The sequence below is a fragment of the Panthera onca genome, chromosome A2, assembly GCF_046562875.1.
Source record: "Panthera onca isolate mPanOnc1 chromosome A2, mPanOnc1 haplotype 2, whole genome shotgun sequence".
Taxonomy (NCBI): domain Eukaryota; kingdom Metazoa; phylum Chordata; class Mammalia; order Carnivora; family Felidae; genus Panthera; species Panthera onca.
This window is the reverse complement of record NC_138340.1, coordinates 130402297-130426418: the sequence shown is the minus strand read 5'-3', so window position 1 is coordinate 130426418 and position 24122 is coordinate 130402297. Positions and strand designations below refer to the sequence as shown.

General features: G+C 40.1%; 1 protein-coding gene across 4 annotated transcripts in view; it reads left to right on the top strand.

The window, feature by feature from the left end:
* Window positions 1-24122, top strand: part of DOCK4 (dedicator of cytokinesis 4) — a 432206-nt gene that overhangs the window by 365999 nt on the left and 42085 nt on the right. For 3 of the 4 annotated variants that reach the window (XM_078440457.2, XM_078440464.2, XM_078440448.2), the window contains exons 31-36: window positions 4364-4512; window positions 6864-6949; window positions 12004-12030; window positions 12175-12270; window positions 13126-13186; window positions 17151-17244. In XM_078440457.2, the coding sequence (XP_078296583.1) occupies window positions 4364-4512; window positions 6864-6949; window positions 12004-12030; window positions 12175-12270; window positions 13126-13186; window positions 17151-17244 (513 nt within the window). The remainder of the gene's footprint in view (window positions 1-4363; window positions 4513-6863; window positions 6950-12003; window positions 12031-12174; window positions 12271-13125; window positions 13187-17150; window positions 17245-24122) is intronic. The other variant, XM_078440451.2, reaches the window with a different exon arrangement.

Here is a 24122-nt window from a genome sequence, read left to right as displayed (position 1 = left end):
ACTTTTGAAGAGTAAAGACCAAGTAGTGAAAAGTGAATACCTTTTCTTAAATGTGTTCATTTCCAAGTGGAAGGACTAAAAATGTTCTGTCAAGACAAGGGGAAAGAGAAGGGGGAAGGCATAAATCCCCGCCCCCTAATTTTATACATTAGCACTATACTTACAAGAATAGTCTACAAAGAAAGAAGCTAGTCTTGACTACTGTGTCCCACCTTTGGCATTCATCATGCTTCAAGGTTAAGTTTTTTCTTGCTATTTTTAGTTGAACTAACATTCTTACTAAATATAAAGTGGGCTCTTTTTTCCACATTTGCAAACACAGCGTCTTGTAACTGCTGTAGAAAAATCAATACTTCCCTAACAGGCTGTTCTGTGCCCATAAATATAAAACTCCAGCAGCCCAAGTAGCAGATGCCCTAAATACTTCAAAACAAGACCATGTGGCTGACAATTAGAGATGGGGAAAGTATACTAAATCTTCAGTTTTAAAAGAAATCATTTAAATAAAGTTTATTTTGCTGTTGTCATACATAGCTCAGAATTTTGCTTTGCTGATTGGGGAGGAATTAGGTTTACTATAGTGGAGAGCCTGTTCAGGTTTGCATAGGGTCTGTGTTCCCAGACTATGTTTTCACCAAATAAGGCTACCTTCATGCATTCCTGTATAGTGATTTAAATGTAGGTGTGGCCTGTCTACTGTCAGTAGAAAATCAGGCTACAAAATAGACTGTATGGACTTAGTTGGATTGTGATTAAAAGAAACCAACTATAAATGACATGTTTTAGGCCGATCAGAGAAAGTTTAATTTAGGCTGAGTTTTAGATTAAGGAATTATTGTTTGCCTTTGTTAGGTGTGGTAAAGGCATTGTAATTCTGTGTGTGTGTGTGTGTGTGTGTGTGTGTGTGTGTGTGTGTAAATAATAATGTCCTACCTTAAAGATGCTTACTGATTTGCATACAAGTAGAATGATATATCTCAGACTTGCTTTAAAGTACCCTAGAGGGGGGAAAATAGTTGCGGTGATAGACGAAACAGGATTGGCAAAAATGTAGATAATTGTATGGGGCACCTGGGTGGCTCAGTCGGTTAAACGTCCGACTTCAGCTCAGGGCATGATCTCACAGTTCATGGTTCGAACCCTGCGTCAGGCTCTGTGCTGATAGCTCAGAGTCTAAAGCCTGCTTCGGATTCTGTGTCTCCCTCTCTCTCTCTGCCACTCCCCCACTTATGCTCTGTCTCTCACCATCTCTCAAATAAACATCGAAAACAAGTTTCTTTTACATGTAGGTAATTGTTGAAGCTAGATGATGTGTATGTGGGGATTTGCTTTACTATTCTTTATAATTTTATGTATATTTAAGTTTTTTCAGAGTAAAAAAATGTTTTATTGAAGTATAGTTAACATAGAGTTATGTTAGCTTCAGGTATACAGCATAGTGATTCAGCAATTCTGTACATTACTCAGTGCTCCCCGGGATAAATGTGGTCATCATCTGTCACCAAACAATGCATAGTAAAAAATTTTTGAAAGAAGAAAATCAGGTTGTAAAATGTCTATAAATAGAAGACTTTTTTTTTTTAAAGGAGATTCAAAAATACTCAGGCAAGCAATGATAAATAAAGTAAGTGCATGCTAATGCTGTTCTTGATTAGAGAGGGCCAAAGGATGCCAGACCCAGGAAAGATTAAAAAGGAAGATGATAATGTCGCAGCTCTGAATCTCATTTCACCAAGCCAGGGAGGACTATTCGGGCTGGCAGGGAATTCAGTTTTATTTTGTCTTTCTTGCCACTTCTATTACCCCTCCTCCACACATACCCAAAGGCTGTGCAAAGATTTGGTGTCTTACACAGTCTCAAAACTGTGGGGAAGCCCTCCTGGTTATTGGTTACATGATGCATATATGGTCCCTTCAGTCCATGGCTCTGTGAGGGCATAGCATCCATGGTAGACCTGGAACCTCTGAGGCCATCCCTTAGGGGCAGAGTCATGGAATGGGTGTAAGGCCTGCTAATCTCAGGATGGGCTGCAAGTCTCCTTCCCTGCTTCTCTTTCTTCCCCTCTTTTGCCAGAATATCTTGAATAAGCATTGAGTAGGTTAGGCTTTTCCAAATGACAGTGTGAGTTTTTGAGTTCAGGTTGCTTCTGCTTTCTGCCCTGATAAAAATAACCGAGGAAAGCAATCCCAAAAGCTGGCAGCTAGTTCCCTGCTTGAAATGTGTGTATTGGGAGGATGGGGGAGATACAGGGAGAAGAACTAGGGATTGACACTTCTCTATATTCTGCCACAGTGAGCTTGTTCAGTCTTGAAAGGACTCATTCTTTTGGAGGAAAGTGTACAAGGTTAGATTAATAAGGAAGTTTCTTCTGATGAATAAGAAGGAGGTGTTCTTGCTTGAATGAGGAGAACTAAGGAGTCCCTTGGGAAAGATAAAATGGTACCTGGATCACAAAGAAAGGTAGGAGAGCAAAAGGAATTATAAGCCAAGTTTATTCCTCACACATAATGGGTATGAATAAGTAATTAAGAGATGGTGAGAAACAAATTACTTTTAATGAAACCTGAAAGAGAAAGGAAAAGACTGTGTGGTTTCAGTGTTGGAAAGGATAGGGACTTTCAGATAGGCTGGGGGGTGTGGCTTGTGTCCTGCTAATGTCCCTAGCATGGAGGAAAAGGGATGGGGAGCCACATGGTGAAGATTGCTGAACTGTTTCTAGGCACCTTCCAATCGCAAAATGCAGTGACTTTACAAATACCTGCTTGGGTTTGCCTGTCTTTGATCTCATCCATCATTTTTTCCCCCCAATCTCCAAATGTTTCCTTTCATTTTCTTTTAAAAACCCCTCTAAAGCCAATATAAATTTAAAGTCCATATTTGCACCCCGGATTTATATATATCCAAGCTCTTCGGCCACACTCATGCCTTCTAGTACAGAAAACAAAATAGAGAAAATGACAATTAATGCAAAGGTATTTAACTCCAAAATGTGCAAGTAACTCTGGATGGTATGAATTTGTGTATATTTGACTCTTGCATAAAAAAAGACCAAAGGTAGAAAAGAATAAGGGGAAACTATCTTCTTGCATGAAGCCAGCTCCCTTCTGCTTGGCTTCCTAACCTGTTCTATGGGTTTTAAATGATTGCTTTCAGTGTCACATGCTTCAGATGCTAAAAGTTAGTCCTTATTATCAAAATGAAACTCTGAGATTTAACATAGATGATTAGTGTAATGAACTGAAGTCAACATTCATTTGCTAGATGAAATCATGTGTGTCCACCCCACCCTCTACCTTCCTTTCCTCGGAAGTATCAGTACCATACCTTTGTGTACTTTGGTAATTATACCATTTTGAGTTCACTGTCGTTACACTGTAATCTTTTTAGAAAATTGTTACATTCTTTTTTTTTTTTTTGAACTACCATTTAGTTTTTTGTTTAGGCTGTGTGTTTATTATGTTTAAAAACATAAGAAAAATTATATGATGCGTGGACCACTTTTTTCATATATAAAAAGTGCCTATTATTTTAACCACCCAGAGATAATAACCTTTGTGGTTAACATTAGGGGATAAATCTTCTTGACTACTCACCATATATATATATATATACACTATACTACTACATACACACACACACACACACACACACACACATGTTTTGTCTTTTTAATGGAGGAAGTACCCATCCATACTGTATTTTACCTTGCTTTTTCTTTTTTTAAATTTTTTTTAACGTTCATTTATTTTTGTGAGAGAGACAGCGAGCGAGCAGGGAGGGGGCAGAGAGGCAGAGAGAGAATCTGAAGCCGACTCCTGAGCCGTCAGCACAGAGCCTGATGCAGGGCTTAAACTCACGAGCCCTGAGATCATGACCCGAGCTGAAGTCGGACACTCAACCGATTGAGCCACCTAGGCACCCCATACCTTGCTTTTTCAGTTAATCGCATTGAGAAACTTGGCCTGTTATCCTTCCTAACCCTCATTTTTAGTGACTGCATAAAAAATTCAATGTGTGACTATATAATAGTATACATAACCAATTCCTGATGATTTAACTTTTGGTGTCATTTTAATTCATCATTTTTAATTTGTGGTGTAATTTTTAATGGTATCTTACAGCTTTTTTTAACTGTGAAAAAGTAAATCCCTAGTTTTTTAATATAAAATGATAGAGAAATATTAATCAACATATGGAAATTTACTGTTTATATATCTGCTTAGGGAAATATATTCTTGCCTGGAGAGACAACTCTAATTGCATGTACTCCTAGCAATCATTTTAAATAAATTGAATGATATAAATTTTCTGAAATCTTCTTAAGATTGATATACTGAAACTTGAATGTTTGATTCAATTTAGGAGAGCACAAGCTTCATTTTATCCCTGCCTTGATTGGCCCTTTCCTAGAAGTGACCTTGATACCACAGCCAGATCTCCGGAATGTCATGATTCCTATTTTTCATGACATGATGGACTGGGAGCAGAGACGGACCGGCAATTTTAAACAGGTAGGTGGACGCGCTTCTCAGAACAGTTGAAAGAGTCTCAGTTCTGCTTGAACTTCTCTGAGCTACCAGATTCCACTCTGAGTTGGGAAATAAGTATCGAACAGGCTTTCAAGGGACCTAGATTCCAGCCTTGCCTGCCTTCTCCCGTTCATATGGCCTTGGTCACCTCTCCAGTTCGTGTTCCCCCGAGCCCCTGTGGAAGCCCTAAAATCCCTTTCAGCTGAAAAATTCTGCAACTTCCAAGTCTTTGTTAAAGAGCTGGCAGAGATTCTTTTTGTTCCCAGTTGGCCACAACACAGAGGAACTGGAAGGTTAACGATTCTTACAATCATCGGCCTCTCAGTGGTTCACACATTGCATTTGGTGAATGGCTTAGTTTTGACCATTTGGTGCACAGAATGTTTTATTGCTTTTTGCTTGAAGCATTGAGAATTAATTTAAACAGGAAGGCAGTGGAAATTCTTGCAAAGGAGTTTCTGAAGAGACGAGCCTATCATTTCTCGTTGACTAGGTTCTGCTAGGTCTGCTCCAGTTTTGGACAGAATAAATGTTTTTATTACAAAATCAGATCACGTAAGAAATCAGCTGACTTGCCATGCCAGGTTACTCAAGTTAGAGATGGTAGACTGTCCCGCACTAACTTGTACACGCTCACCCGTGTGAAGGATCTGGCGCCCCCCTTCACGCACTGACTTGTACACGCTCACCCGTGTGAAGGATCTGGCGCCCCCTTCACGCACTGACTTGTACGCGCTCACCCGTGTGAAGGATCTGGCGCCCCCTTCACGCACTGACTTGTACACACCCGTGTGAAGGATCTGGCGCCCCCTTCACGCACTGACTTGTACATGCTCACCCGTGTGAAGGATCTGGCGCCCCCTTCACGCACTGACTTGTACACGCTCACCCGTGTGAAGGATCTGGCGCCCCCTTCACGCACTGACTTGTACACGCTCACCCGTGTGAAGGATCTGGCGCCCCCTTCACGCACTGACTTGTACACGCTCACCCGTGTGAAGGATCTGGCGCCCCCTTCACGCACTGACTTGTACACGCTCACCCGTGTGAAGGATCTGGCGCCCCCTTCACGCACTGACTTGTACACACCCGTGTGAAGGATCTGGCGCCCCCTTCACGCACTGACTTGTACACGCTCACCCGTGTGAAGGATCTGGCGCCCCCTTCACGCACTGACTTGTACACGCTCACCCGTGTGAAGGATCTGGCGCCCCCTTCACGCACTGACTTGTACACGCTCACCCGTGTGAAGGATCTGGCGCCCCCTTCACGCACTGACTTGTACACGCTCACCTGTGTGAAGGATCTGGCGCCCCCTTCATGCTTCTCCCAGTGAAGCCTCTCTCAAATTTTAGAAATGATTGTCAACGTTCTGAGCAAGCTGAATGCATACACAGCACCCTCCCACTGCCAGAAGCATGGCTTTCTCCTGTATCCATATCTACATTTCTTTTCAAGAAAGCTAATCACTGAACAAAAGGCTATTTTAAAATTGTTCTCGTGTGTGGGGGGGGACCCCACTGTCCTTTCCTTTTGTCTTCATACCCTTATTAGAATTTGATTCAAAGGAATAACTGAGCTTAGTCCTTTGACAATGTCACATATCCCTCCCAATCTGTCATTGCTTACCTCTCTCTGGCCATGCAGGGGTGTTTCATTTTCTGTCTCTGCTGCCTCAGACAGATGAAGGGGCTATTTCTGCTTTTTCTGATACTCAAGGCCTAAAGGATTTACATTCTCGAAGATATAAATGTTTTGACTACAGTTTTTCAGGAAATATGTCCTTTCTCTCTCATGTAGCTTATTGCTGACTTAGAATATTTCTATGGATCTACCATCTGTACATGGATAAGGCAAGTTCTCATCTTGAGCAGAGAGATTTAGGGCAACCTCGAACTGTTTTGAGAAAGAAAAAAAATATGAAACACATCAAAGATTTAAATTAACGTCTGTGGGTATGTTACTCTGCTAATGTTCTTACACATATAGTGATTTTTTTAAAAAAAATAAATAAGTAGGACTTGCCAGTTTTTATAGCTCTTAAAAAAATTCACATGTTTAAGCGGGGCTGCAAGCATTTGTGTTTGAGTCAACAGATAGATGTCTTTGGTGGCAGCAAACGCTACCCTGCCGGGAGTTTGAAGTTGTGCTACTCTATCTAAATTAGCCCCTAGAATTCCAAGGGGATATCTGCTATTAACCGCAGCTTATGATAATGTTGCTTTCACAAAATTTGCTGCCTTTTCCCTTGCAGACTTGAGTATGTTTCAGTTTGCCTAGAAATCCCACTTTGTGAAGGGAAAGAAAGGGAGTAATATTTGGGTATGTTTCAGGTGGAAGCTAAGCTAATCGACAAACTGGACAGCCTGATGTCAGAAGGCAAAGGTGATGAAACATACCGTGAGCTCTTCAACAGTATGTGAGTAATATGTTTATCTCATGTTGATTCCATCCAGAGGATTTTGTGTCCGTGCTTAGCAGCTGAGAGCTGCAAAGACAGCTTGGGTCTCGCAGGAATGCTTTGTCTTTGTGGAGTGTGAAATAAAGGATAATTGCCGAACTCTGGCAAATGGATCTTATTGTGTTGATGATTAGACACGTCTCCTTATTTTAATCTCTGATGAGGTCAGGTCACATGTGTTATGTAACAAATCTCACTCTTTTCAAGCCCCAGAATTAAAACCAGGCTGCAAGATAATGATTTTAAGTAGGGTTAACGGTGGGGGTGGTGGGAGGGGCGGGGCGTGGGAAATGGTGTGATTCTCGAGTTCCTGTGCAATGCTTTCCAAAGCAAGATATCCTTGGCTGATTTGTTGTTGGGGAAACTAACATAGTTGGCATGTTTTTCAATACTTGATTTAATTCATCGATATCCATTGCTCACCCAGCATTATTAATTGCTTTCTGAATGTTTCTTATTAGAATATCACAGAAGCAAGTCATTTTTAGTAAATTCCCTAATTTGGATTTGAATGGAGGCTAAATACCACGAGAGTACTGTAAGGAGACTTTGAAGTTGTCCTTATGGACAGAAGGGCAGAATGTGACCAAGTGCAGGATGAATTGCTTATACCAAGGTTTCATCCGCTGTGTGAGATGGCCAGAGAGTATATGTGAGAGTGTTTTAGTATTTTAGGAGTTTAATTCTAACACTTGTTTTCTCTACATTTTCTGTGGATCTCAGTCATTTTCAGTCCTAGGATATTGATAAAGTGCTTCTATTTGAAGGAAGGACTACCTCATTGTGCTTGGAGAATGTTTGCACTTCTTTCAGAAGTGCAAAAATAATTCAGCGATACCTTTTCTATTACAAAATATACTCTTACTTGTATTTGTGCCTAAGTGTCACGTAAAACTATTAATGCTTTTGGGGCACCTAGGTGGCTTATTCGGTTAAGCGTCTTGATTTCAGCTCAGGTCTTGATCTCAGGTTTGCGAGGTCAAGCCCCACGTTGGGTTCTGCACTAGGCATGAAGCCTACTTTAAAAAAAAAAAAAAAAAAAAAAACTATTAATGCTTTAAAACTGATAGCCAAATGCCAAGTTGTATAATTCATTTTATGATTAATTTAGAAAAGTAGATATATTAGTATACAGGTTTACAAAGTATTATTAGTGACTGATAGATTTAAACTTGCCTGATTGAAAATCATCCCTGAAGCTTTTAAGAAAATTACATTCAAAGGAAAAGCCAAGAAGGGGTATACAGATTTCCTAGGATGGTGGTGGGTGATGATAAAATACATTCTTTCTGCTGATTCCTAAACAAAACCATTTTCTTCTGATACTGTAATTAAACTGGAACTTTTAGTAATTATTCACCAAGCCCTCATTCATTCTAGTGTACAAAGCGTCTGTATTTCATGACAGCTGGAGTTTAGCAAGAATTCTGATTAAAACCTCATCCAGTGTAATAAATTGCCTTTGAAAACTGCTCTCATTTCGGTTACTAGTCCTTGGTTTGAACAAAGAACTAAAATGAGAAAGCAGTAAGTGAAATGAATCTCTTGAGATTTGTGATTAATTATGTATAATAAATCCACAAGATTAATAAATACATCATTTTATAGTGCCTCTTATCTACTTTAATAAAGGCCTATAGCATGCAATTTGGATTGTGTATAAATGTAGCTTTGAAATAGAAGATGTACCTTGACATTAGAATCAAACTAGCAATTAATATATTAAGCGTCTATAGTTAGGACTGTTTCAAGGTGCCTGATTCATTCAATGGAGATTATTTCTCTTTTGTGATTTTTAGCACATTATTAGAAATGTTGCTATAAATATTTTTCTTTCATGCCTTTATATTCAGCATATTGGGATTAAATAAAACCTAAAAGTAATAATTAAATATCATTACCACCTGAGCTCAGAAAAGAAAGTGAAAATCTAGCTGTATTTCAGGAAACAATAAAATGCTTTTTTGGCAACAGAAATCACAAAGACTTAGTATAAGCACCTTGAGTCACTGCACACGTTATGAATTAGGAATGTAATGATACAGGCTCTCATTTGCTGTCTGTAATTCATATCTGAAACTTCATAAAATTTGCTCGGAAGCTGAATGTAGCTCACTGCTTCCTTAAAATGTAATAGTTGCCCAGATAGCCTCCTTAGAAGGAGACTTGACCTTTGTGTAGCAGTTTCCTTCCCAAGAGCTCACTTTGCCTTTCATCAACCCTAACGTTATCTTCATTTACCCATACTACATTTTTTTGAAATAAGTAGGAGTCAGGATTTATTATTTTTGATAATGCTGAAATTGTAGGACATAGACACCAATAGTGGTATATCCCAAATAGAGTATCAGAACTAAATTCTGATTCCCTTGGCTCCACTTGGTTCACCCATTGGGTTTCATTTATCGAGCACCTCCCTGTGCCGGGTACTCTTCTAGGGCTGGGGGCACTGCAGTGACTATGCTGTAGGAGTGCACAGTAGGGTTTCCAGAAGAGATACCATCACTCTCACTTCTTCCTCATATGTTGCTCTAAATAATTAAATAAGTCTCCAGATTCTTTGAGGGTCTTTATTTAGTGATGGCACATTTAATTTTAGTTTAGAGACAGAGCATTAGCTATGCAATACATATTTTAGGCATCTAACACTTTGGGTTAAGAAGAGTGTGGACAGGGGCACCTGGGTGGCTCAGTTGGTTAAACATCCGACTTTGGCTCAGGTCATGATCTCTCAGTTTGTGAGTTCGAGCCCCACATTGGGCTCTGTGCTGGAAGCTCGGAACCTGGAGCCTGCTTCGGATTCCGTGTCTCTCTCTCTCTCTGCCCCTTCCCCTCTCACACTCTGTCTCTCTCTCTCAAAAATAAATAAACATTTAAAAAAATTTAAAAAAAGAAGAGTGTGGACAGACACAGATGTTTTATGTAGGCTTGATGGCCTCCATACCATTGCATTATGATAGAGAAGTAGATTTAGGGTCAAATCCTACCTCCCCTGTTGATGTTCTTTCATAGGGTAAGAGCCTATTGAGCATAATGTCATCCTACAGGACTGTGGTCTATCGTGCTCTCCAGTGTTATGAAGGCCCATTGCCTATCAATTAGCAATAAAAAAAAAACACCCTGCACTGTTATTAGAGGACTCCCCTGTATATTCAACATGGGCCCATGTGCATGATTATAGACCAAATAAAAATACCCAGTCTCACCCAAGTTATCTAGAAAGACTCATCTCTTCTTGCTGATAGGTGCTCCTTCTCAGTTTGTATCAGGTAAACTGGGAGAACAAGCTTCTGGACAGAAAGAACAAGGCTGGCTACAGATGAATTGGGTTCTAGGCTTGGTTCTAACCTCTGGGTCTCGAATTAGTCAAGGGAGTGGGATCTGCAGGGCTGTGCCTCTTCTTACAAGAGGGTTATGTAGCTCTGAGTTCTCACTGCATCAAGAGGCTGTGCAAATTAATGAAATTCATGCCCACAAAAGAAGTCTCTATGTATTTTTAGGATTATTACTTAACTTGAGTTGTTTTTCAGCCTGTAAAGTATATGAGGTGTGGGCTGTCACTTGGGGAAATTTCTACATCATCCTGCATTACTTTGGCATTCATTTGACTACTTGGTTCAATACCAGTTTGGCATTTAAGCTCAAAACAGGTGCTGTTCAGAGGTCATTTTGTTTTGTTTTGTTTTGTTTTTAAAGAAAACACATTCTAAACAAACTAGGGGACCTTTCCTGGGGGATTATTGAGGACAGGCTCCATCCCTTTATGTGCTACTTCTCTCCCTCCCTCCCCCAACTTAATCTAGGAACCAGTTCAGAATAAACCAGAAAAACAAATGGTCAGGGCTGAACAGGCAACAGATGAGAAGACAAGACAGAAGGCTGGGCACTGGAATGGCAATAGCAAGAAGGGGGAAGGAAAATTGAGAGACAACATAACATAGGAAGGAAGGAAGGGAAGGGATGGAGGGAGGGAAGGAAGGAAGGAAGGAAGGAAGGAAGGAAGGAAGGAAGGAAGGAAGGAAGGAAAGAAGGAAGGAAAGAAGGAAGGGAAAGAAGAGGAGAGGAGAGGAAAGGAAAGGAAGGAAGGATGGAAGGAAGGAAGGAAGGAAAGAAAAAAGCAAGCAAGCAGGCTTTGGCAGAATAGCTTTTTTCTTTAACATTTATTTTTCCTCTAAGCACAACATGTGATTGGGTTAGATTGCACTTGTGAGAAATGTTTTCTCTCTCAGTTATTCTTGAAACCAAGATGAAAGGGAAACAAGATTTTTTAGACAGAAATGATCATTAAATTCGGAGGGGAAGGGAATGATCCTCACGTTGCCATGCCTATGTTCTTACTTTTATCTTTTGGGGGAAGTTCAGTCATAAAGCCTTTGCCAAGTGTATGCTTAATTTGCCAAGGGGCAGGAGTGAAAGTCAAACCTATCCTAATTATTGTGATTATTATTATTATTTTGTGTTTACATAGTGCCTGTGCTCCAAGGTGCTTAAGATTAGGGGAAATGTAGGAGGAGAGATGAGGTTTGGCACTTGTCATCGATCTGCTGTAACTACCACATAGACAATCCTCTGTGATTAATGACAAAATGAATGAAACTGTTGAGTGAGTGCACAGATAGTACAATATGTATTGAGTGGGCAAATGTGAAGGGAAGGGAAAAAACGCAAAACGTCATACCGTCTGTACAAGGATTTTCCTCTAGCAGTTGCATTGCAGTAAAATTGCCTGGATGAAGATGCATTCCACTGAGAGGTAGGAAAACATTCTTATGTGAATAAACCAAGATTTATTTTAAAGGAAACTTAGAGGTACTCCTGTTTTCGCTTTTCATAGTGTTATTTGCTGTGGTAAGGCTCAAGCCTCTGTTAGTGTAAGAAAGAAGCTAGAGGGAAATGTCTTTGATCTGTGAGGTGCTTGTATATTTTGAAAATATGATTATATGCATGTGTTCGTATTTTATGACTTGGATAATCTGAAAATCAATTTGCTTTGTCAATGCTTCCTGGATTAGAATTCCACTATTTGGTCCCTATCCTAGGTAAGACATTGTTTGCAAATCGTGCTACTTGTGAGATGTTGCAGTGGTTGCTAAGGCATTTAAGGTACTGATGAAAGTAAAATGGTTGTCATGGTGACTGATAAAAATAAATGTTGAAAATGCCCTGGGTTCTTTCTTTTCCAGTCTACTAAAGAAAATTGAGCGGGAAACATGGAGGGAGAGTGGCGTTTCATTAATTGCCACTGTAACTCGTCTAATGGAAAGGTTGTTAGATTACAGGTAAGCGAAGTCCCATGTTTCCCAGATGCGCTATGCTCCAGGTAGAAAATCAAAGAGTTAGAATACAGTCAACTTTCCGCTTGAGTTAATCACTCAGAGAGTTGATAATCAGACCACAGAACCTTGTGCAATAAGGTGATGGACTTCTAACTAGCTGGTTCTAAGTTTTTGATTTTTTCCCCCTTTTTCCTCCCTTTTGTTTTGGTTGAAAGTTCTTTCAAAGTCTTAGTGAATTGAGAAGGTTCTCAGAGTCTCATTAGTAAAGGAATCTTTTTTGGTGTTTAGACTCAGCCGTAGAACCAGGAGATCCATCGATTTTAGGCTGAAGACAGTATAACAGAGAATTGTACAGTCCTGCTTTCTTATGAAAGTCGGGCGGTGTGTGAAATGCACACTGTTATCTTTCATAGATGCAATTTTTTTGATTTTTAAATTATCTAAACTGTTAAAGCATGGTATTTTTCTTTTACAAAGGGGAACCCTCATTCTCATTGTTGATGGCCAGGCATCCAACTGTTTCTCAACCCACTGGAGGGAGGTGTATAAGAACACATCTTCACTCCTTTTTCTCCTAGGGCACCCTGTCTATTGAGAGGGAGCATAGTCCTTCTGCAAAGTGAAATTCTCAGCAGAAACTGGTGCTCAGAAGTGTCTGAGCTTCCAACCTCGCCTAAGATCATGCAGCCTGGGGCATTCTCCTGGTCCCCAGAGCCTCTGTCTCAAGGGCAACTCAATGGCAACTTGCAAGTTGCCTCCGGTCTCTGACAGTACTTTTCCCAACCCCTTTAAAAGAAGAAACTGTGTTTTCCCCTAGGAAGGAAGTTCCGAGTTCTGACTATTGCTTTTTGTTTTTAGGGACTGCATGAAAATGGGAGAGGTAGATGGCAAAAAGATTGGCTGCACAGTTAGCCTTCTGGTTAGTAAACTATTCCCCCTTTTCCCCTTATATCCTAATGTTTGTTTTTTCATCGAAATGTTGTTTTGTTTGTTCTTAGTTTGCAGTGTGCTTTTATCTGGAGGTTTCTTAGAAGAGTTTAGAAAGTGTTTTCAAAAGAAGCACAGCAAGCTTCAGGTTCAGTTTAGTCCCAGAAAATTCTCAGCTGCGAACATCGCAGAATGCTCGCACCACATCCCCTACAGCACTGTGAGATCAGAGTGATACCCTGTGTTGTCCTGTGGCCCTGCTTTACCATCCAGAAGTTTCTGGTTGCTTTCCTAGAAAAAGGCACAGTATCCCCAGATAAAGGTATCTTTACTTCCGTGTAGATGGTTTCTTCCTGTCCTCCTCCTTATATTCATTTCACATTTTAATGAATATTAGTCATTTCTTCTGTGACCAAAGACAGTTTATGTTTAACGCACTAATTTTCACTCTCTAGCTTGTTTGCAAATTAAGTTTCTAATACCATTGTTGTTAAGGTTTGAATTATAAGTAGGATGACAGGATAATTTGTCACCCAAACAGGACATTTTTTAGAGTAAAACAAGTATTATGTAATAAGGGAAACAGGCTAAACCAGAATTGGCCTGGAATACTAAATTGTATTAAAATATCCTCACCACTAACTATTAAATAGGGTGGTATTCTCACCACAGAGCTAAAGAATATCCAGACAGAGACATTCTTTTTTATATATTTTGATATAGGGTATAGTGAGGCTTTTGATAGTTTCCCTTCATCACATTTGAAATACAGGAATATGTGACTGCCTCCAGTTCTAAATTTGTGAGTTCCATGGCTTCTTTTTCTTATGTTGCAGAACAGACAAAACCTCACCAGCTAGTCTAAGTCCTTGTACAGACATTCCTGCCCTGACTCTGATTGCTTGAATCGCTCATGTGCCAGGCTGTTCTCTATTTGCCAGCACCTTGGAAATGTTTTTTGCCTCCACTCTCGCTCTGTCTTGTTCTAGCTCACTGGCTTTAGTCTTTCCATTCTGTTTGGTTCATTCCCCCTAAAGTCTACCTTCAACACTCAGGTACTGAGTTGAGACACTTATGCTGTCTTAGGACTGCCTTGTTACTGGTTCCCCTCCTCTGTTTTCTCCCTGCACTGGCCTTCGCCTCTGCACATCTGCCTGCATCCTTCTTTACATTACCCACTGCTCGTTCCTCACTTTGAATTCGTGTATTGCATCTCCACCTCCAGTATCAGTCACTAAAAATAGTGAGACTCAAGAGTCCTCTCTCAGGCCACATCTTGTTGTGCACTTTCTTCCACAGCTTTTCTTTTGTCCTCAGACTCAACAGTGACCTCCGGCCATTAGGCCAGACTCTTGAGGTCAGCCCACTTACCTCTCCTCTGAGCTCTCATTTCTAACCTTCAGCATAGTCATCCCTACTTTTAAGTCTCCTCTGTGTGTTACCCCAGTGTCTTGCCTGCTATTGCCAGCCATTGCCACGTTTGAGATCCTCAGCCTGAACTGCTTCTGTGTTCCTCTCTGTGCATCAGTGTTTGGGAAGAAGAGCCAAGTGCTCTATAAGCTTTCAGTCTTCTTAGCTCGTCTCTTTAACCCCAGCTTTTCGGCAATACTGGTCACAAAGTCTCATAAATAACCTCGAAGGACAACCTTTACCTTTTTCCAGAAGAATCTCCTTCCCTTGTGTCCATCTTCTTCCACAGTGTCTTCTGTGTGGAGGTAAACAGGTACACGCACAGACTCTAGGCTCATGTCCTCAACTGGCAGAAAGGAAGAGATTGTTTCCCTGGATGAAGGAATGAATGCTCTGCCCAAAATGTGTGTAGCCCCCAGTAGGAATGAGCCAGAGATTTAATAAAATCAGGGGCCCCAGCAGGATTTACCTGACACAGAGAATGTAGCCTGCTGGCTTTGCACTAAGAACAGCCTCTATAGAAAATGTTAACATTTTGAAAGCAGTTCTAATTTCAAACTAGCACAAGAATGCTTATTATCAGAGTACCAAATGCGTAACTTTGAAGCTAATCTTTTTAGCTTCTAGTCCATATGGAAAGTGCTTGATGCTTTGTAGCAGTAATATAGTTCTCTTCAGCTACTCACTTCGTCTTAGAGATTTTTCTCAACTCTTTGGAAAGATTATTTCCAGATTGTCTTCCAGAGAACTCTGGCTTCCTTCACAAGATTGAAGTTAAAAGTGTAGTGTTAAATTGGTAAAAATGCATAATCTTTGACATGACTAATACTAGGAAATGTAATTATTATTTTGTTCTTTGTGTCACAAGTTTTGCCAAACATATATGAAAAATTCTCATCTGCTGACTGGAGAAATTTCTTCTTCTTTTTCTGCTTTTTCTTCTTCTTCTTCTTCTTCTTCTTCTTCTTCTTCTTCTTCTTCTTCTTCCTCCTCCTCCTCCTCCTCCTCCTCCTCCTCCTCCTCCTCCTCTTCCTCTTCCTCTTCCTCTTCCTCCTCCTCCTCCTCTTCTTCTTCTTGTTCTTCTTCTTCCTCTCCCTCCCCCTCCCTCTCTTCCTCCTCTTCTTCTTTAAGGAGAATGATTCATTTATAGAGCGATCACTTATTTTGTTCTCAAAGAAAGCTTCTTCTTACCAGAAAGCTATTAGAGCAAATCATCCCTTAATAATTTAAAAAACCCGCTGTGAGGTTGTTAGACTTGTGTTGATGGTACACCAATTCCTGCTAATTAAAATGGTTCGGGTTATAAGACGAGAGATGTGAATCGCATTATTTACTTAGTTTTTTAAAGAATGCCAAGATCTATAGGAGACAAGAGGAAAAGGAGGAGGATAATGGTATAAATTGGAAGGAAAAAAATTTATGATACATTCAACTAAATGTCAGTGCCTCAAGGTTGTAAGAGTTCTCCTATTGAAGAATAGACACCTATTAGGTAGTGGACAGAAAGTACATTTGACAGAAGGTCCTCGGGCTTTAAGCCGAGTACATTTTAAGCAGCCACATTGGCTAGCTTGGTTCATCGCCAGAGCCCTGTCTCGCTAATCAGTTTCAAAGATTTTCAGAATTCCTGGCCTTTCCCCCTTAAAGAAAACCCATCACTCCTTCAGGTCAACAGATTTATCCCCTTCTCACTGTTCATTTTCCTTCTTGCCCATACAAGCTAAGATCAGTCAACAATAGTGATAGTGGTTCAGAAGACTCGAACAGGGATTTTGTAATGTACAGTGATCCGCTAACAAAAAGTGCCCCATTTAGTCTTACAGCATGCTGCTTGTGCTGGAATCTAATGCTATGTACATTTGTTTCCAAGTTTACTAAGTTCAGGGAGGGCTAGTGTACTTTGTACAGTGCACCGAAGGAAGACATGTGGATGTTTATAGCTTATACCTTTCAAAAGCCAACATAATGTGTCCGGGTATACTGAAACTGTAACACAAGTAGGAAACGCAGACTGATACCTTAAAAATAAAGAGCATTTTCATTGACCCTCTTTTACATAATTCCTCAGGAGAAGAAAAATGCTTTTACATCATTTTTATTCATCCTTACCAAAGATGTTAGAAAACATTTTTTTTCTGTAGAGCAAAATATGTTTGAAATCTGAAATTAGCTATCCTTTGAATATCGATGGTCAAATTTAATAAGCGGATTAATTTGTTATATATTTTAAATATTTTTTTTAGTTGAAGAGGCAGTAGAACCATCAAAAACAATATAGAGGGTACAAAAGAAATGTGAATCAATGGTAGTAACACCCCCCCAAGAGTTACCAGCTTATCCAGTAATTGCTAGGTAATGTTTACCACAGAGAGTGTTGCATTAAAACTATAACACTGGGCCTCCTTACTTAATTTTTAACAAGACATTTATATGGAAAAATGCGTCTGCTGTCTTGGTTTAAGACACAGACCTTCTACAGAGTGAAAGGCAGCCGTTTGCAGGCCTGACTGTTGAAGAACTATCCACACTTGTTTTCTTTTGTACAGAACTTCTATAAGACTGAACTGAACAAGGAAGAGATGTATATACGCTACATCCACAAACTCTATGATCTGCATCTCAAAGCCCAAAACTTCACAGGTAATTCTGTCTTTTGGCTCAGGCTGGGGGAAGTGGGCTGGACACCGGTGTGTTATACATGGAAGCTCCTTTGCTTTTTAGAATCCGAGCTGAGGACTCAAGCATTTCTACTTTAAAATGGACCTTTTTCATTGGATCTGTGTTTCTAAGCACTCCGTTTTAATTTGTTTATGGGCTTTTGTTTACTATATCTCTTGGTATCGTTTTTTAGAGATTGCTTTTGGGGTTAAAAAATACATACCTAACTTCTCAGAGTCTACTTAGAGTTGGTATTTTAGCCATTTCAAATTAAGTAACGTTATGTTGTGGTTGTCCTATGTAGTATCATGTGTGCATATGTGGAAAACCCTATTGGATAATGCCTTAATTTTTACTTTGAATGGTCATAGTTCTTTTTAAAAAATTAAGAACATTAAATAGTCTATCATATTTGCTTACATATTTACTGTTTTTGTTGTTCTTTCTTCATTCATGGAGGTTCTCACTTTCCCCCGTTACCATTTTCATTCATTCTAAAGAACTTGTCTTCATATTTCTTTTTAAGTACATCTAGTGGTGAAGAACTCTCTTCATTTTCCTTCATCTGGAATGTCTTTATTTTACCTTTATCTCTGAAGGATATGTTTGCTGGATATTAAATTCTAGGTGGGACAGTTGTTTTGTTTCAGGACTTTAAAAATGTTGCTCTACTGTCTTCTGGCCTGCATGGTTTTCAGTGAGAGGTCTGCAGTCATTTGTATTCTTTCCCTGTAAATAATGTATAATATTCTCTGGTTGCTTTCAGGACATTATCATTGGTTTCCACTAATTTCTTTAGGATGTATATGGGCATGGCTTTCTTTATCCTGTTTGGGTCCACTGAGTTTCTTGAATTTGTAAACTTATTTCATCCTCCAAATTTGGGAAGTTTTCAGGCATTATTTCCTCAAATATATTTTCTGCACCACTCTTTCTCTTTTGGGACCCCAGTGACATAAATGTTAGGGCTTTGGGTATTGTTCCATAAGCTCTTGGGGCTCTGCTCATGTGTTTTTCAATTTGTCTTCTTTCTTGTTTAGATTAGATAATTTCTGTTGATCCATTTCCAAGTCCATTGACTCTTTTCTGCCATTTCTATTCAGCTACTGAGCCTTCCAGTAGAAGTTTAATTTTTGTTTAATTTTTGCTTTTTTGTGGGTTTTTTGTTGTTGTTGTTCGTTTTATTTTGTTTTGTAGCTTCAGTTTCGTTGTAGAGAACTTGTATCTTTCTCTTCAAGAGTGTTCACTTTTACTTTAAGGCGCATGGTTACAATAGCTGCTTCATAGTATTTATCTGTAAATCCAACATCTGAATCTTGGGGTTGGCATCTGTTAATTAATTGCCTTTTCCCTTTGAGATGTGTTTAGTTATCCTGTTTCTTTGAATGTCAAGTAATTTTGGGTTCTATCGCAAACATTTGTAATATTATGATACTCTGGGTTCTGTTAAAATCTTCTGGAGAAGATTGACTTTTTTTATTTCAGCAGACAATCGGTCCAGTTAGATTTGAACCTCAAGTCCTGAACCACCTTCTGAAGGTTGTGATTCTGATGTCGGTATAGTTTCTAATGCCTCTACAGTACTATTCAGGTCTCACCCACATGTGTGTCACCCAGGAAGAGCCTGGGAACTGACCAGAGGTCTGTCAGAATCTTGATTATGTTGATTCTGATCTGTTGAATGTATGTGCTTCTTGGGGCACTGTACAACAAATATAAAAATGCCTTTCTCTACATGCCTCCTCTCTGTGATGGTCCTCACATTTCCTACCTCACAGAGATTCCTTTTCCTGGCACTCTTGCTTGCTCGGAACCAATTAGTCAAAGCCAAGCCTTGACCCTCTACACACTGTAATGCACTTCAGACAGTCTGTCTTCCTGGGGACCAGGCAGTGAATGTAAAAAAAATAACCCATCAAAGCCAGTGCTGCCACTGTGTTTGTCCTCACTGTCCCCACTGCAGGTGTGCACTGTGTTCCTGGGATTCAGAGGAGGGTAGAAGGCTCAAAAGTACTCCATCCCACAGGAAGATCCTTTCCTCAATCCTCTGACCAGAAGACCTTTGCTTGGAGTTTTTTCTGCCCATTTCCATTTGTAGTTCCAGGAGACAGGACAAGCTAAGCCAGGAGATTAAGAAAGGCAAACAAAAACAAAAACAAAACAAACAAAAAAACCCCACACTATTTTACTGTCATTCTTTGAATATTGATTTTCTTACTTTGCCTACCCCCTTTTATTTACTTGTCAGAATCCTCCAAGACTTGCCTTATATATTGAGCCTAGGTTTTTAGTTACAATCAGGGAAAAGTACAGTGCCTACTACATCGCAACCAGAATAAGAACCCTTTAACTGGGTTTAGGAACTTAAATTTCAGTCCTTTGCCACACTGTTCTTCCCAGGAACTCCTGATTTGTGGCCCCTCCTTTAACTTTAAAAGAATGCAATCCCGAGATGCCGGGGTGGCTCAGTCAGTTGAGCATCCGACTCTTGGTTTCACCTCCAGGTTGTGATCTCATGATTCATGAGTTCGAGCCCCGTGTCGGGCTCCATGCTGACTGTGCAGAGCCTGCTTTGGATTTTCTCTCCCCCTCTGTTTGCCCCTCCCCCACTCACTCACGCATGCGCATGCTTTCTCTCAAAATAATAAACTTAAAAAAAAGCAAAAGAAAGCAATCCTTTCTGTAATGGTGTGTTTGCCAGCATTTAAATAATGCCTCCAGCTACAGTTTCACTCTATCAATTAATAGAAGGTCTGTGTTTACTCAGTTTACTCAGTGTGGAGACTTTGATGTTATCTTTGGTATCTCTCAGCGTCCCTCAAGTAACCATTCACCCATCCACGATGTTCTATTGATTTCCCTTCCTAACAGTCTCTCAAAACCATTTCCTCTTCATTGTTCACCCTCACCCCACTGCCTGAGTTAAGGCTTCATCGGCTCACACCCGGACTGTTTAATTATCACCAGAGTTATTCTCTAGAGCAGGGGGGTGGGGGGCAGAAAACTACTGCAGACCAACCACCTGATTTTCTAAAGAAAGTTCTATTAGAACTCAGCCATACTCAGTTACTTGGATATTGTCTGTGGCTGCTTATGTGCTACACAAAAGGCAGAACTGAGTAGTTGCAACAAAGGCCATGTGGCCTGCAAGCTAGATTATAAATTATTCGCTGTCTGGCCCTTTAAAAATTTCACCAACCCTTTCTCTAGATGTAACTGTTTTCAATTGATGTCTTCTACAAAAAACAAGTTTAAGCTCTTTACTCAAGGTCCATCGTAATAAAACCAACACCTGTCTATTCAGCCTCATCTTCCCACTTGTACATTCCTTGTCTTCATCCTTAAGGATGTGTTCCTTTACCATCTTTTCCTGGAATTTTTTTCCTTTTCTTTTCCTCAGCCCCTCCATGCTCCACCACCCCTCTCCCATGGGCTGAGTTGATGATTCCAACTCTTTTCCCAGTGCATTTTTTTTCCAGATATCCATTAAAGCACTTATCACATTATTTTTATTAATAGTTCTATAAGGTGTGTGTGTGTGTGTGTGTGTGTGTGTGTGTGTGTGTACACCTAGATAGGCAGGTCGGTAAGTAGGTAGAGATATCCAGTTGAAAGGTGAATTCCTTGAGGACAGAGATGATGTTTTCTTCTTCTTAGTCTTCTCAGTTTAGTGTGCAGCACTGTGAGGGTTAAAAAAAAAATGCATCACCGATAAATTTACTCAGTTAAATTTAACACCTGCAGAGATTTTTCTTCTTCAATATCAGTAATTCCTGAGTCACTGAGGAAGCCCCAGTCTTTCTTCACACAGATGTGCTGATGGTTTTGATTAAATAGACTAAGATTTTGCAGGTATGCTGTCTGAGAGTTTCAGTGACCATTTTTAGAGTAGTTAGTAGCCATATTTTGAGAGAAATGGTAAAACTAGTTTTTATTAGCTATGAAAACCACCTAGTGGACTTGTTTTAAAGTCCATTAAAAAAAGAAATGAGGGAGGGAACTGAGGACAAGCTTTTCCAGCTATGTACTAGACATAGTTTGGTTCTCTGAAACAGAGTCCAGATCTGATTCTATTTTAGAAATGGGAAAATTTTTTTTCTTTAATTTGTTCACTGAACTTGCAGGTTTTATGTTCCCCGAAGTCATAAGAAAGAAGTCCTTTCCCCATGCAACATTTTATTCATCACTTCTCTGTGTTCATTTTTGTGTATCCTTGAAGAAAGTGAAAATAATGGGAAAACTTTTCTAACTTTTCTCTTTGTAAGATTCTGTTGAAATGGCCTAACCCTTTGCAGCCTTTTGTGACCATACTCTCCATTCCTAATTCATATCTAGTTTTCTCTTATGTTTTTTTTGTCACATATGGTTGTCCTCACTGTATATTTGTCAAGGGGATGGCCCCTATTTAATTATGCAGTGATGCCTTTTGTTCAAAATTATAAATACTTTTTAAAAGATCGCTGGAAATTTTAGATGTGATTCATTCTTCCCTATTCAATGCATGATACTGTCTTCTAAAGATGCAGAAGAGTAACTATACAACATATTACAATAAAACATCTACAGTTTGCTAATGTGTTTAAAATCAGCCTCAGTAGTCTCCTGTGTTGCTTACGCCTCAAAGGTATATACGTTTTCTTTCATGAAAATTTTCTATAGCTTCCTTTACACACACCATTTACCCCAGATAGACATCATCATTTTCCTGAAGCAGATTCTGAAACAGGTGTAATTTATTTTCACTTCTTTCTGTGTCACCATTCAGTCATTTGTCAGCCTCTCCTGATGGCTTGCCAAACCTGCATATATTCCGGGACTTCCCAGTGGCATACCCACACCTGATTTTCTGCCCATGCCCTGGACTGCCCCAGGGCAAGCATGATTTGGAAAGCAATTTAGGGACTAAAAAGCCATCATTGCCCACCCCCTCCCCTGCTTTTAAATTTTTTTATTGTGATAAAATGTACGTAACATAAAATTTACCATCTTTTTTAAAATAATTTTTTAAATGTTTTATTGTATTTGAGAGAGAGACAGACAGACAGACAGAGAGTGAGTTGGGGAGGGGCAGAGAGAGAGGGGGGCAGACAGAGGATCCAAAGCAGGCTCTGCACTGACAGCAGTGAGCCCGATGTGGGGGCTTGAAGTCACAAACCACAAGATCATGACCTGAGCCGAGGTTAGATGCTGAACCGACTGAGTCACTCAGGCACCCCTAAAATTTTCCATCTTAACCATTTTGAAGTTTACAATCCAGTGACATTAAGTATATTCCCATTTTTGTGCCGCCATCACCATTCTCTATCTCCAGACCTTTTTTGTTTGCACACACTGACACTTTGTAACCATTAAATCACTTCCATTTTCCCCCGCACCCCCTCCTCCCCCAGTCCCTGGCATCCACCATTCAACTTTCCATCTCTGTGAATTTGACCTTCATTACCCTTTAAGTCACTCCCCATGGGCAGCTGAAAAGCTTCAACTGCGGGAACGGGTTCACTCGGTCCTTCTCATCCTTTTCACTATAAAATGATTAATTGCAAGGATATTTTTGAATGCTCAGGTATTGGGGAGACACAAAAGAAATTTGAGAGACAAAGTGATAATTCCTGAGCTGTATATTAAGAGAAAATAGGAGTTATTCACCAGTGCAGGGGAAGAGCTTGAAGGAATAGTCTGTGAGGGACTGCAGGCGTCAGTCCATGTGGCCAGTGAAGGGAACCATGGATGGTTGACATGATAGGAGCAAAGTGTATAGACAGAGGAACAAACACATGCATAGGGCTTTCTTAGGTGCTTGGCATTTATTATAAGGATAGGTGGGTAATTAAAGATGAGGAAATCATCTCAGGAAGTCTCAGAGAAAACTAGAAAACTATTCAGATACAGCACAGATCTGACAATCATTATTGTTATCATTCTTGTCCCATAAAAAAGCAGTCTTCCGTGGCAACCTACATTGTGGTGCTTCAGCTGTTTCTGCATCTGCCAGTTAACCCACACCCTTTAGCTGGTGCTCTCTCTGTCCGTGTCACATTCAACTTCCGCAAGAAAGAATGTGGCCAGTACCCGTTAACAGAAGGTACCTCCATTCCTGTTTGGACAGCTTTCTTGTACGAGCTGACAGTTGGGTCAGGGGGCTCCAACCATGAAGGCTGGAGGCTTCCCAGGAGAAACAGTGGCAAGTTCCTTCTTACTTGTACTATGTGGAGAGACAATGGGAGATGTGAGCAGAGAGGCTGGAAGGGACCAGATCATGGCCAGCCTCCTCTGTGGCTTTCGGAGGCATACATTTATTGTTAGCTACTGACAGTTACTGGCTACTGTGTATCAGGGGAACCATGTGGTCCTTCCCCTTAAAAAATCATATTGATAACAGTGTGCAAACTGAACAGAGAGGAATGTGATTCTTCGTTGGTCAGGAAAGCTTCTGCAGTCACCCCTGAAAGCCAGGAGACTGAGGTCACCAAAGATAATTAAAAAGAAAAAATGCCAGAGCCTATGCCTCACAGGACTTCCACATGTAAGACGCAAAAGAAAAGTGATAGGGACCCAAGCCTTCCTTATCACAGCTACATTTTACACACTGAGATGGCCAAGTCATAGTAGTAAGACCACATGCTACTTTAGAGCTTTATGCGTAGTTACTCTTCAGGCAAATCAGTGAAGACCAATAATGACTATTGATACTGTGTTAAAAGTTACTATTACATCTTTTAAGAAACATACGGGGGTGATCATTAAATTGATTAATAACATAAAGGTTTGTCCATTTTATTCAATTTAATAAATGAATTGGCTATTACAACGTTAGAGGGAAAGAATAGTTATCGTGGTCCTTCGCCAGTGACAGTGGAACC